The sequence below is a fragment of the Anomaloglossus baeobatrachus genome, unplaced genomic scaffold (assembly GCF_048569485.1).
Source record: "Anomaloglossus baeobatrachus isolate aAnoBae1 unplaced genomic scaffold, aAnoBae1.hap1 Scaffold_120, whole genome shotgun sequence".
NCBI classification, from domain to species: domain Eukaryota; kingdom Metazoa; phylum Chordata; class Amphibia; order Anura; family Aromobatidae; genus Anomaloglossus; species Anomaloglossus baeobatrachus.
This window is the reverse complement of record NW_027441890.1, coordinates 340,001-355,058: the sequence shown is the minus strand read 5'-3', so window position 1 is coordinate 355,058 and position 15,058 is coordinate 340,001. Positions and strand designations below refer to the sequence as shown.

At 51.6% G+C, this 15,058-nt stretch overlaps 1 protein-coding gene across 3 annotated transcripts in view; it reads left to right on the top strand.

Annotated features, from left to right (window-relative positions):
• LOC142260526 (calcium homeostasis endoplasmic reticulum protein-like) overlaps nucleotides 1-15,058 on the top strand; it is a 175,498-nt gene that overhangs the window by 125,697 nt on the left and 34,743 nt on the right. For all 3 annotated transcript variants that reach the window (XM_075331976.1, XM_075331974.1, XM_075331975.1), the window contains exon 16: nucleotides 14,021-14,112. In XM_075331976.1, the coding sequence (XP_075188091.1) occupies nucleotides 14,021-14,112 (92 nt within the window). The remainder of the gene's footprint in view (nucleotides 1-14,020; nucleotides 14,113-15,058) is intronic.

The window sequence follows — 15,058 nt, the reverse complement described above, 5'->3', positions numbered from 1 at the left end:
CCTATCCTCTGACCTCCGTCCATCAGCGCTCACGGAGGATTCATCATCTGATCCCAGACCCCATCCTCCTAAGAGAAGGCGCAGGGTTTCCTCCCCCTCCCCATCCCACGGCTCTGTCTCAAGAGCTGACTCTCAAGATGAGGAGGATGCCCTCACTGGGGGCTCGGAGGCTATGTATCCCATCGATTTCTCTGAGGGTGACTCGGACCTTAGTGATTTGATTGCTTCTATTAATTCTGTGCTGGATCTCAATCCGCCAGTGTCAGAGGAGCAACTCTCTTTGGCAGAAAAACATCAGTTTACCTCGCCTAAGAGAGTGAAGAGTGTGTTCTTTAACCACTCCAGTTTTCAGACCGCTGTGACCAAACCCAGGGCCTGCCCTGACAAACTCTTTCCAAAGCGTGGTTCTGATGACCGGTTTCCATTTCCACCTGAGGTGGTCAAGGAGTGGTCTCACTCCCCAAAGGTAGACCCCCCCCCCCCCCGGTGTCTAGGCTCTCAGCCTGGACCGTTGTGTCGGTGGCTGACGGCACCTCACTTAAGGATTCCACTGACCGTCAGATTGACCTTCTGGCCAAATCTGTGTATGAAGCTGCGGGGGCCGCGTTTTCCCCGACTTTTGCAGCAGTGTGGGCTCTCAAAGCCATCTCTGCTTCTCTCGAGGAGATGCATTCCCTCACCAAGGAATCTATGCCTGAGATGGTTACCTTAACTGCTCAGGCTTCAGCTTTTTCATCTTATGCCATGTCTGCCATGCTAGAGGCTGCTCACCGCACTGCGGTGGCTTCAGCTAATTCTCTTGTTATCCGCAGGATTTTGTGGCTTCGAGAGTGGAAGGCAGATGCTTTTTCCAAGAAGTTTCTTGCTGGGCTCCCTTTTGCTGGTTCACGGCTGTTTGGTGAACAGCTGGACGAAATCATTAAAGAAGCTACTGGCGGGAAGAGTACTTCCATGCCACGAACCAAGACCAGGAAACCTGCCCAGGGTAGGAATCAATCGAGGTTTCGTTCCTTTCGTACCTCCAACTGGTCATCCTCTAAGCCCTCCGCCTTATCCGCTAACTCAGCTAAGGACCAGAAATCCAACTGGCGCCCAAAAGCGCGTCCGCAGAAGACCGCAGGAGGTTCTGCCACTAAGGCAGCTTCCTCATGACTCTCTGCCCGCTCCAGCCACGTCCTTAGTCGGTGGCAGGCTCTTCCACTTTGGCGACGCTTGGTTAAAGCAAGTGAGAGACATCATGGGTGAGAGACGACATATCTCACGGCTACAGGATAGAATTCTCTTCCAGCCCTCCAAACAGATTTTTTTCTCTCAACTCCCCCCTGCTCCAAGGCCGCCGCCTTCTCGCAGCCTGTGGCGTCCTTGCAGGCAAACGGAGTGATTGTCCCAGTTCCCGCTCAGGAACGGTTCAGAGGTTTTCACTCAAATCTCTTCCTAGTTCCAAAAAAGGACGGTACCTTCCGGCCCATCGTGGATCTCAAGCTTCTCAACAAGCATGTTCGGGTGCGGCATTTTCGCATGGAGTCCCTGCGATCAGTCATTGCCTCTATGACCCAAGGGGAGTTCCTGGCGTCCATCGACATCAGAGATGCCTATCTACATGTGCCAATCGCAGTGTCACATCAGCGTTGGTTACGTTTTGCGATAGAGGATCATTTCCAATTCGTGGCTCTCCCCTTCGGGTTAGCCACGGCCCCTCGGGTATTCACCAAGGTCATGGCGGCTGTGATTGCGGTCCTGCACCTCCCAGGGGTTAGCAGTTCCCCTTTCCCTGGACGACCTTCTGGTCAAGGGTCCATCCAGCGCAGACTGTCAGCGGAGTGTTTCGCTCACTCTCGCCACCCTAGCCCAATTCGGGTGGATTGTCAATCTTCACAAATCCACTCTGACTCCGACCCAGAGTCTCACGTACCTATGGATGCAGTTCGGGACTTTGCCGGCACTTGTGAAGTTGCCTTTAATCAAACAGCAGTCTCTCCGGCTAGCGGTGCGCTCTCTCCTGAGGCCCCGCCGTTATTTCCTCAGGCGCCTGATGCAGGTGCTGGGTCAAATGGTGGCTTCCATGGAGGCGGTTCCCTTTGCCCAGTTCCATCTGCGTCCTTTGCAGCTGGACATTCTCCGCTGTTGGGACAAGCGGCCTTCCTCCTTACAGAGGTTAGTGGCTCTGTCGCCACGGACCAGGAGCTCTCTTCAGTGGTGGCTTCGACCCCTCTCCCTGTCCCAAGGGCGCTCCTTCCTGGCTCCGTCCTGGGTGATTCTCACCACGGATGCCAGCCTATCCAGCTGGGGAGCGGTACATCTCCACCACAGAGCTCAGGGCACTTGGACTCCGTCCGAGTCAGCCCTTTCAATCAATGTGCTGGAAACCAGAGCTGTGCTTCTAGCTCTCCTAGCCTTTCACCACCTGTTGGCGGGCAGGCACATTCGAGTCCAGTCAGACCACGCGACAGCGGTTGCCTACATCAATCACCAAGGCGGGACACGCAGCCGCCTTGCAATGTTGGAGGTCCAACGCATTCTTCAATGGGCGGAGGACTCCAAGTCCACCATATCCGCAGTCCACATCCCTGGCGTAGAAAACTGGGAGGCAGATTATCTCAGCCGTCAATCCGTGGACGGTGGCGAGTGGTCCCTGCACCCGGCAGTGTTTCAGTCAATCTGCCGCAAGTGGGACACTCCGGACGTGGACCTAATGGCATCCCGTCACAACAACAAGGTTCCGGTTTACGTGGCTCGCTCCCACGATCCTCAGGCATTCGCCGCGGACGCTCTGGTTCAAGACTGGTCCCAGTTTCGTCTGTCCTACGTGTTTCCCCCTCTAGCTCTCTTGCCCAGAGTCATGCGCAAGATCAGAATGGAGGGCCGTCGAGTCATCCTCATTGCACTGGACTGGCCCAGGCGAGCTTGGTATCCGGACCTGCTCCAACTGTCCGTGGAGATGCCGTGGCATCTTCCGGACCGTCCAGACCTGCTCTCGCAAGGTCCGTTTTCCGCCCGAATTCTGCGGCACTCAAATTGACGGCGTGGCTCTTGAGTCCTGGATTTTGACGGCTTCTGGTATTCCTCCTGAAGTCATCTCCACTATGACTCTGGCCCGTAAGTCTTCCTCCGTCAAGATCTATCACAGGACTTGGAAAAATTTTCTGTCCTGGTGTCGCTCTTCCGGCCATTCTCCTTGGCCATTCTCGTTACCGACCCTTCTGTCTTTTTTACAGTCCGGTCTGCAGCTAGGACTGTCCCTTAACTCTCTCAAGGGACAAGTCTCAGCTCTATCAGTGCTGTTCCAGCGGCGTATCGCCCGGCTGGCTCAAATCCGCACCTTCATGCAAGGTGCGTCTCACATCATTCCGCCTTATCGGCGGCCCTTGGATCCCTGGGACCTTAACTTGGTCCTCACGGTATTGCAGAAACCCCCCTTTGAGCCTCTTAGGGAGGTTTCTTTGTATCGTCTTTCTCAAAAGGTGGCTTTTCTAGTTGCCATAACTTCTTTCAGGAGAGTCTCTGATTTGGCTGCGCTCTCCTCGGAGTCACCTTTTTTGGTTTTTCACCAAGACGAGGTAGTTCTCCGTCCGACCCCGGACTTTCTTCCTAAGGTGGTCTCTCCCTTCCACCTTAACCAGGATATTTCCTTGCCTTCCTTCTGTCCGGCCCCTGTTCATCGCTTTGAGAAAGCGCTGCATACTCTAGATCTGGTGCATGCTCTCCGGATTTATGTGTCTCGCACCGCTGCGCTTAGGCGGTGCACCTCTCTTTTTGTGCTAACCACAGGGCGGCGCAAGGGTCTCTCTGCTTCTAAGCCGACCTTGGCCCGTTGGATTATATCGACCATTTCGGACGCCTACCAGAGTACTCAGGTGCCTCCCCCGCCGGGGATCAAAGCACACTCGACCAGAGCTGTCGGTGCCTCTTGGGCTTTTAGGCACCAGGCTACGGCTCAACAAGTCTGTCAGGCTGCCACTTGGACTAGCCTGCATACCTTTTCGAAGCACTACCAAGTGCATGCTCATGCTTCGGCAGATGCGAGCTTGGGCAGACGCATCCTTCAGGCGGCTGTCGCCCACTTGTGAAGTTAGGCTCCGCCTACTTTTTAGTTTTTTCTGTTTATTCCCACCCATGGACAGCTTTGGAACGTCCCATGGTCTGGGTCTCCCATAGGAACGATAAAGAAAAAGCGAATTTTGTTACTTACCGTAAATTCTTTTTCTTATAGTTCCGTATTGGGAGACCCAGCACCCTCCCTGTTGCCTGTTGGCAATTTTCTTGTTCCGTGTGTTCTCACCGGCTGTTGTCGTGGACAGAGTCTCCGGTTGTTCCGGTTCTTACTCGGTTCTACTTGTGGGTGGCTATTCTCCTTCAGCTTTTGCACTAAACTGGCTAGGACTGGCTACCAGGGGGTGTATAAGCTCAGAGGGAGGAGCTACACTTTTAAGTGTAGTACTTTGTGTGTCCTCCGGAGGCAGAAGCTAAACACCCATGGTTTGTGTCTCCCAATACGGAACTATAAGAAAAAGAATTTACGGTAAGTAACAAAATTCTCTTTTTTGCGAGTTTCTACTGCGAGTCTCTCCAATGCAAGTCTATGGGAGCGTGTAAATTATCGGATGTCACGGGACTGAACGTTCACACCATCCTAGTGACATCCGATTTTTTAAATACATTTCTCGTTTCCTAAAACACTGGAAACGAGTGATCTCTCACAATGTCTGTCAATCACTATTCTGTCAGTCGGTCTCTCCCTCTCAGTCTCTAATCTCTCTCTGTCGGTCTGTCACTATCTCTGTCCCTCTCTCACAGTCTGTCGGTCATTTTCCCCTCCTCTCTCATACTCACCGTTCCCCGATCCCCGGTGCGGCGCTGCACAGCATTCACACTGCTGTGGCGGCTTTTACTATTTTGAAAAAGCCGGCCGCTCATTAAACAATCTCGTATTCCCTGCTTTCCCCGCCCACAGGCGCCTATGATTGGTTGCAGTGAGACACGCCCCCACGCTGACTGACAGGTGTCTCACTGCACCCAATCACAGCAGCCGGTGGGCGGGCCTATACTGTGCAGTGAAATAAATAATTAAATAAAAAAAACGGCGTTCGGTCCACCCCAATTTTAATACCAGCCAGACAAAGTCATACGGCTGAAGGCTGGTATTCTCAGGATTTGGGAGCCCCACGTTATGGGGAGCCCCCCAGCCTAACAATATCAATCAGCAGCCGCCCAGAATTGCCGCATACATTATATGCGACAGTTCTGGGACTGTACCCAGCTCTTCCCGATTTGCCCTGGTGCGTTGGCAAATCAGGGTAATAAGGAGTTAATGGCAGCCCATAGCTGCCACTAAATCCTAGATTAATCATGTCAGGCGTCTCCACGAGATACCTTCCATGATTAATCTGTAAGTGACCGTAAATAAACACACACACACCTGAAAAAAATCATTTATTAGAAATAAAAAACACTAACAAATTCCCTCATCACCAATTTAATAAGCCCCAAAAAGCCCATAGCTGCCACTAAATCCTAGATTAATCATGTCAGGCGTCTCCCCGAGATACCTTCCATGATTAATCTGTAAGTTACAGTAAATAAACACACACACACACACACACCTGAAAAAATAATTTATTAGAAATAAAAACTCCTTATTACCCTGATTTGCCAACGCACCAGGGCAAATCGGGAAGAGCCGGGTACAGTCCCAGAACTGTCGCATCTAATGTATGCGGCAATTCTGGGCGGCTGCTAACTGATATTGTTAGGCTGGGGGGCTCCCCATAACGTGGAGCTCCCCATCCTGAGCATACCAGTTTTCAGCCGTATGGCTTTATCTGGCTGGTATTAAAATTGGGGGGACCGCACGCAGTTTTTTTTTAATTATTTCACTGCACAGTATAGACCCGCCCACCGGCTGCTGTGATTGGGTGCAGTGAGACACCTGTCACTCAGCGTGGGGGCGTGTCTCACTGCGACCAATCATAGGCGCCTGTGGGTGGGGAAAGCAGGGAATACGAGATTGTTTAATGAGCGGCCGGCTTTTTCAAAATAGTAAAAGCTGCCGCAGCAGTGTGAACGCCGTGCAGTTCCGCATCGGGGATCGGTGAGTATGAGAGAGGGCTGCTAACTTCAGTCACTCAGCGGATTAGCGGTCACCGTTGAGCCCTTCACAGGTGACCGCTAATCAGTACGCGGCACAGAGCCGCAGCATGACAATGAAGTCGGGTGAAGTTCACCCGAGTTCATTCTGATTGTGCGACTCTGTGTCTGCTGTCATCTGCCATTCAGCTCTGCTACATGGCTGTCTGTGTCTGCTGTCAGTGGCCATGTAGCAGAGCTGAATGGCAGATGACATAGTAAAAAATACGCATTACACACACTAGTAAAAAATACGCATTACACACACTAGTAAAATCATTAATTTATTCAGAAAAAGCATCGCACTTGCGTTGCACTCGGACCTAACGTGAACTAAAATCAGCCGAGTTTTTTTTCAGCCCAGTCGGACCGATTTTACTCGCATAGATGTGTTTCCAGCCTTAGTGTTGGCCTCCTGATGGAAGCAGGATACACCCATGGCTCCCGTCTCCCCAATGAAGTGGCCATGAAATTGTTGTTACCTGTGTTAACCCTTTTAGCCCAGTAATGTAATACACGGACTTGATTCGGTAAAATAATATTTCTTTTTCGCTCTATTGGGAGACCCAGACAATTGGGGTGTATAGGCTATGCCTCCGGAGGCAGCACAAAGTATTACACTCAAAAGTGTTAAGCCCCTCCCCTTCTGCCTATACACCCACGGGCTCCTCAGTTTTTTGCTTTGTGCGAAGGAGGCAGACATGCAAGCACAGCTCCACAGATTAGTCAGCAGCAGCTGCTGACTAGGTCGGATGGAAGAAAAGTGGGCCCATATAGGGCCCCCAGCATGCTCCCTTCTCACCCCACTTTTGTCGGCGGTGTTGTTAAGGTTGAGGTATCCATTGCGGGTACGGAGGCTGGAGCCCACATGCTGTTTTTCCTTCCCCATCCCCCTTAGGGCTCTGGGTGAAGTGGGATCTTATCGGTCTCCAGGCACTGAGACCGGGCTTCATCCACAACTCCTGTGGAGCCTGATGGATAGGAGCCGATACCGTTCAGGGACATGGCCCTGCATCTTAAAGGTACTCTGTATCCCTATGGGGACCGCGCACGGCATCACCTCAGCTTTGCTGGGTGTGCTAGTGCACCGGGGACCGCGGCGCTGACCGGGTCTATATGTGCCATTACACACTCAGCGTCGCTGAGTGTGTTTATATGTAAGGGCTACCGCACTGACCGCCGTTGCCACGGGACACTGCGGCGCGGCTGGGACTTGTAGTTCGCCAGGGACTTTCACGCGACCGCGCTTTTACGGCGGCCGCGTTTATTACTACAGTCCCCGGCTTCATTGCGGCCTAGTTTCCCTTTTTCTCTCCCGCCCTCAGCCCTGACAGGCAGGGGAAGGGCGGGACGCCGCACGGAGCGAGCAGCAATGAGGGCTGGAGTATGATTTACATGCTCCACTCCCCTCACTGTGCACAGTGTGAGCGCCCGTTTTCGCGCTCTTTCCAGGCCACGCCCACAGCTTCCTCAGCTCGTCAGGACGCCGCAGCCATTCCTGTCAGCTCCACCGACGCTGCAGAGAGGGACATATTCATGGGAGACCCAGACACGGTCTCTGGTGGCCTCACAACCGCTTAGGCGGCTGGTAAGCAGCACATGTGGTGCTAGCCCCATGGTGCTGTATTGTATTGGTACATTATTTGTGTACTGTATATAATTTACACTGTATGAGCACAGTTCTTTCTGGCTATATACCCTATTGTGTTACTCAGGGAAATCTATAGCATGGCGCCCACAAAAGGCAGGGGTGCCAAAACACAGGCTTATTATGTTGCCTGCGCCGCATGTAAGACCCAGCTACCGGCAGATTCCACTGACCCTCATTGTGTACAGTGTTCGACCCCTGTGACACTTCCTCAGCCGGATCCTCTGCTAAGAGGGGCCCAGGGGGAGCCACCTGTTGACAATGTCCAGGTGACGGGGACTGAGTTTGCAGCCTTTAAGGATCAACTCTCTGAGACTATGGCTAAGATACTAGAAGCCTTGCAGTCCAGACCGTTATCTCAGCAAAGGGACTCTGTTGAATCATTGTTCCCTGACCCCCCTCAGTTGGACCAACAATGTCCTCACGGGGTATCTCATACATCCCAGACGGAGGGTTCGGACTTAGAACCTAGCCCCAGATCGTCTAAGCGGGCCCGCTTAGAATTTCCCTCGACATCATATTGTTTAGGGTCTCAGCGGGGGGACTCTCTGGTTGATGATGCGGAGACAGCTGATCAGGATTCTGATCCTGGGAGCGCTCTCAATCTTAATTCTCCAGACGGGGACGCCATAGTGAATGATCTTATTGCATCCATTCATCAGTTGCTGGATATTCTTCCCTCAGCCCCTCCGGCGGAGGAGTCAGATTCTCAGCAGGAGAAATTTCGCTTCAGGTTCCCCAAGCGTACACAGAGTATGTTTCTAGACCACTCTGATTTCAGAGAGGCAATCCAGAATCACCATGCTTGTCCGGATAAGCGTTTCTCTAAGCGCCTTAAGGATACACGTTATCCTTTTCCCCCGGAAGTGGTTAAAGGTTGGATTCAATGTCCCAAAGTGGATCCTCCAATCTCCAGACTGGCGGCTAGATCCATACTTGCAGTGGAAGATGGGGCCTCGCTTAAAGATGCCACTGACAGGCAGATGGAGCTCTGGATGAAATCCATCTATGAAGCTATCGGAGCTTCTTTTGCCCCAGCATTCGCAGCCGTATGGGCGCTACAAGCTATATCAGCAGGTCAAGCGAAAATTGAAGCGGCCGCGCCACAAGTGGCTTCCATTACCTCCCAGACCTCGGCAATTGCGTCTTACGCTATGAATGCTGTCCTGGACTCTGTGAGCCGTACGGCAGTTGCGACCGCCAATTCGGTAGTAGTCCGCAGGGCCTTGTGGCTACGGGAGTGGAAGGCAGATTCCGCTTCCAAAAAGCGTTTAACCGGTTTGCCAATTTCTGGCGACAGGCTCTTTGGCGAGCGCCTGGATGAAATCATCAAACAATCCAAGGGAAAGAATACATCCTTACCCCAGCCCAAGCAGAACCTCTCCCAACAGAGGAGAGGGCAGTCGAGGTTTCGGTCCTTTCGGGGCGCGGGCAGGTCCCAATTCTCCTCGTCCAAAAGGTCTCAGAAAGAACAAAGGAACTCTGATGCATGGCGGTCTAAGTCACGTCCTAAAAAGGCCATTGGGAGCACCGCTAACAAAGCGGCTGCCTCATGACTTTCTACCTCCTCTAGTAGCATCCTCGGTCGGTGGCAGGCTCTCCCGCTTTTGCGACACCTGGCTGCCACAAATAAAAGACCGCTGGGTGAGAGACATTCTCTCTCACGGTTACAAGATAGAGTTCATCTCTCGTCCCCCGACTCGATTCTTCCGGTCCTCTCCGCCTCCCGAGCGAGCCGAGGCTCTTCGGCAGGCGCTGGGCACCCTGAAGGCAGAAGGAGTGGTGGTCCCTGTTCCTCTTCAGCAACAGGGCCACGGTTTTTACTCCAACTTGTTTGTGGTCCCAAAGAAGGACGGGTCCTTCCGTCCTGTCCTGGACCTGAAACTTCTCAACAAACACGTAAAGACCAGGCGGTTCCGGATGGAATCCCTCCGTTCCGTCATCGCCTCAATGTCCCAGGGAGATTTCCTTGCATCGATCGATATCAAGGATGCTTATCTCCACGTTCCGATTGCCCCAGAGCACCAACGCTTCTTGCGCTTCGCCATGGAAAACGAACACCTGCAGTTCGTGGCACTACCATTCGGTCTGGCAACAGCCCCACGGGTTTTCACCAAGGTTATGGCTACTGTAGTAGCGGTCCTCCATTCTCAGGGTCATTCTGTGATCCCGTACTTGGACGATCTGTTGATCAAGGCACCCTCTCAAGAGGCATGCCAACACAGCCTCGACGTTACCCTGGAGACTCTCCAGAGTTTCGGGTGGATCATCAATTTTCCAAAGTCAAATCTGACACCGGCCCAATCGCTGACGTACCTTGGCATGGAGTTTCATACCCTCTCAGCGATAGTGAAGCTTCCGCTGATCAAACAGCAGTCACTACAGAAAGGGGTACAGTCTCTCATTCAAGGCCAGTCACACCCCTTGAGGCGCCTCATGCACTTCTTGGGGAAGATGGTGGCAGCAATGGAGGCAGTTCCTTTCGCGCAGTTTCACCTGCGTCCCCTCCAATGGGACATCCTACGCAAATGGGACAGGAAGCCGACGTCCCTCGACAGGAACGTCTCCCTCTCTCAGGCGACCAAAGCCTCCCTTCGGTGGTGGCTTCTTCCCACTTCATTATCGAAGGGGAAATCCTTCCTTCCCCCATCCTGGGAAGTAGTTACGACAGACGCGAGTCTGTCAGGATGGGGAGCGGTTTTTCTCCACCACAGGACTCAGGGTACGTGGACCCGGCAAGAGTCCTCGCTTCAGATCAATGTTCTGGAAATTCGGCAGTGTATCTTGCCCTGAAAGCGTTCCAGCAGTGGCTGGCAGGCAAGCAGATCCGAATTCAGTCGGACAATTCCACAGCGGTGGCATACATCAATCACCAAGGCGGCACACGCAGTCGTCAAGCCTTCCAGGAAGTCCGGCGGATCTTGATGTGGGTGGAAGCCACGTCCTCCACCATATCCGCAGTTCACATCCCAGGCGTGGAAAACTGGGAAGCAGATTATCTCAGTCGCCAGGGCATGGACGCAGGGGAATGGTCCCTTCACCCGGACGTGTTTCAGGAGATCTGTTGCCGCTGGGGGGTGCCGGACGTCGACCTCATGGCGTCCCGGCACAACAACAAGGTACCAATGTTCATGGCACGGTCTCAAGACCCCAGAGCTCTGGCGGCAGACGCCTTAGTTCAGGATTGGTCGCAGTTTCAGCTCCCGTATGTGTTTCCTCCGCTGGCACTGTTGCCCAGAGTGTTACGCAAGATCAGGGCCGACTGCCGCCGCGCCATCCTCGTCGCTCCAGACTGGCCGAGGAGGTCGTGGTACCCGGATCTGTGGCATCTCACGGTCGGCCAACCGTGGGCACTACCAGACCGACCAGACTTGCTGTCTCCAGGGCCGTTTTTCCATCTGAATTCTGCGGCCCTCAACCTGACTGCGTGGCCATTGAGTCCTGGATCCCAGCGTCTTCAGGATTATCTCAGGATGTCATTGCCACTATGAGACAGGCTAGGAAACCAACGTCCGCCAAAATCTATCACAGGACGTGGAAAATTTTTCTGTCATGGTGCTCTGCTCAGGGTTTTTCTCCCTGGCCATTTGCATTACCTACTTTTCTGTCCTTCCTTCAATCTGGACTGGAAAAGGGTTTGTCGCTTGGCTCTCTTAAGGGACAAGTTTCTGCGCTCTCTGTGTTTTTCCAGAAGCGCCTAGCTAGACTTCCACAGGTACGCACGTTCCTGCAGGGAGTTTGTCACATCGTTCCACCTTACAAGCGGCCGTTAGAACCCTGGGATCTGAACAGGGTGCTGATGGTTCTTCAGAAACCACCATTCGAGCCAATGAGAGATATCTCTCTCTCACGCCTTTCGCAGAAGGTGGTCTTCCTAGTAGCAGTCACCTCTCTTCGGAGAGTGTCTGAGCTAGCAGCGTTGTCATGCAAAGCCCCTTTTCTGGTGTTTCACCAGGACAAGGTGGTTCTACGTCCGGTTCCGGAATTTCTCCCTAAGGTTGTATCCCCCTTTCATCTCAATCAGGATATCTCCTTACCTTCTTTTTATCCTCATCCAGTTCACCAATGTGAAAAGGATTTGCACTTGTTAGATCTGGTGAGAGCACTCAGATTCTACATTTCTCGTACGGCGCCCCTGCGCCGCTCGGATGCACTCTTTGTCCTTGTCGCTGGCCAGCGTAAAGGGTCACAGGCTTCCAAATCAACCCTGGCTCGGTGGATCAAGGAGCCAATTATCGAAGCTTACCGTTCTGCTGGGCTTACGGTTCCCTCAGGGCTGAAGGCCCATTCTACCAGAGCCGTGGGCGCGTCCTGGGCTTTGAGGCACCAGGCTACGGCTCAGCAGGTGTGTCAGGCGGCTACCTGGTCGAGCCTGCACACTTTCACGAAACACTATCAGGTGCATACCTATGCTGCGGCGGATGCCAGCCTAGGTAGACGAGTCCTTCAGGCGGCGGTTGCCCACCTGTAGGAAAGGGCCGTTTTACGGCTGTCTTACGAGGTATTATTTTACCCACCCAGGGACTGCTTTTGGACGTCCCAATTGTCTGGGTCTCCCAATAGAGCGAAAAAGAAGAACGGAATTTTGTTTACTTACCGTAAATTCCTTTTCTTCTAGCTCTAATTGGGAGACCCAGCACCCGCCCCTGTTTTTTTGTGTACACATGTTGTTCATGTTGAATGGTTTCAGTTCTCCGATGTTCCTTCGGATTGAAGTTACTTTAAACCAGTTTGTAATTATATTTCCTCCTTCTTGCTTTTGCACCAAAACTGAGGAGCCCGTGGGAGCACGGGGGTGTATAGGCAGAAGGGGAGGGGCTTAACACTTTTGAGTGTAATACTTTGTGCTGCCTCCGGAGGCATAGCCTATACACCCCAATTGTCTGGGTCTCCCAATTAGAGCTAGAAGAAAAGGAATTTACGGTAAGTAAACAAAATTCCGTTCATCTAAAAAAAGATAAAATTTAACTTAATTTAACTAGCTTCGGCAGCACATATGCTCAGTGGCAGAGCTTACACACAAGATGATTAGCATATGAATATGATTAGCCCCGGCACAGCAGCAGCAGGCCAAGGATGATGACTTGGAAAATACAAAAAAAATAATTTAACTTTTTTTTTACACTGTATTTCATGTGTAATTTCTTGCGCCATGTAAATGGGAACCTGTGTGATGCAATATGCATAGAACATGAGCACGACCATAAGTTCTGGCTGCATATTGCTAATCCCTGCCTGATCGTCCCTGTATACAGTAGCATAAAGAGATCTTTAGAAAAAGTATTACTAAAGATTCTTTGATATATTATATTAATGAGCGCAGGGACTAGTCACAAGGGTAATTCCTGCGTTTATTCCGCCCTCTAAGCATGTTAGCACTCACACAGGGGCGTGCTGACATGCTATTCAATGCAGCCCATTGCCTCGCGTCGTCGGTGGTAACGCACATACCTGTTCGTTGTCACCGCATCACTCGCCGGGCAGTGCGCATGATCAGAAGTCACCGCGCTCCCAGCCATGTGCACTTGACCTCTCTGAATCCGGGATGCATACACCTAGCTTCATAATGCGCATGACCGGCAGTGCAGGGCATTCTCATCATGCGCTCTGACCGGTGTCTGAGAGGTGGTGACAACGGACACAGGTATGTGTGTTACCACTGATGACGCGAGGCAATGGGCATTGAATTGCATGTTAGCACACCTCTATGGGCGTGCTAACACGCTAAGAGGGAGGAATGAGCTCAGGAACTAACGCCCTTGCGATATAGTCCCTGTTCTCATTAGCATAAGATAAAAGATCTTTAGTAATCCTTTTTCTAAAGATCTTTTATCTATGATACTAGATGCAGGGAGGGTTAGGCAGGGATTAGCAATAGCCACCCAGAACTTGTGGTTCTATGCATATTGCACCTGACAGGTTCCCTTTAAATGTAAGAAACTCACCAGTTACTTGTCGTCCCCTGCCCCAGTGATGCCTGTTCACCATTTTTTCAGTCTTTGTGGACAGGCTGTATCTTGTTCACTGTAATAATGATATAAGTGGCTTGTGCATCTACATCTGCATCACCGTTTGATACCAAAGATTGCATATATGGCAGCTACAGGCAGTCGCTGTATTTGTGACGGCTTGCTTGGCAGACGGGCCGGGCTGGAACAGGGAAGAATATCAGGGAAGGCTTATTATTGCTAGGATTATATAAATGACTGCCTACAACCAAACCTGAGATAATGTTCATCTTTTTTTTAGTTCTTCAGGCTTGGGTTCAGGGCCAGGAGGAAGTGTGCCCAATGTGCGCCTAGGGGAGGAAAACAAGGGACATCAGATGCTGGTGAAAATGGGTGAGACATTTAACTACAGGATTCCTGATATTTTTTATGGGTAGAAGTTGTGTACTTTGCTTGCAATCAATTGTGGTGTTAACTGTTGCTCCTAATGCATCTCGTAATATTATTTCTTACAGTTTTGCCTACAGAGGCTGCAAAATACCTAAACATGTTTGCAAACTAGCTGACCCTATAAGGAAGATACTGTAGGACCTCTCAACCTTTGCCTAATATTGTAGTGAACTGAGTGCACCGGCAGCACAGGAATTAGGTTGTGAAACTGGTCCTGTGGTCCATCTTAACTCCTTACCAGCATCCACAGGAAAAGTACAGTGCAAGTCTGTAGTGGGTGTGTAGAGCCCCATACCCAGCAGATAGCTGCTGAGGAGTGCCACCCACGATGGTTAACCTGTTAAATGCTGCTGTCATACTCAAAATTAGCATGCCGGTTTGGGGGTACATGATTCTACGAGCCCAACAGCATGCCCATGACCAGAGTATGTCAGCCAGAGGTCTCCTTGAAGACCTTCATGCTTGTCAGCATAGAGCTGCTGTAAAATAGCACAAGCCCATCAACCAAAAAATAAAAATGGTACAGGTCTAGGAAAATAATGACACCATAAAAAAAGTTTGGATGGATGGATGGATGGATGGATGGATGGATGGATGGATGGATGGATGGATGGATGGATGGATGGATGGTTGATGGATGGATGGTTGATGGATGGATGGATGGTTGATGGATGGATGGTTGATGGATGGATGGATGGTTGATGGATGGATGGATGGTTGATGGATGGATGGATGGTTGATGGATGGATGGATGGTTGATGGATGGATGGATGGTTGATGGATGGATGGATGGTTGATGGATGGATGGATGGTTGATGGATGGATGGTTGATGGATGGTTGATGGATGGATGGTTGATGGTTGATGGATGGATGGTTGATGGATGGATG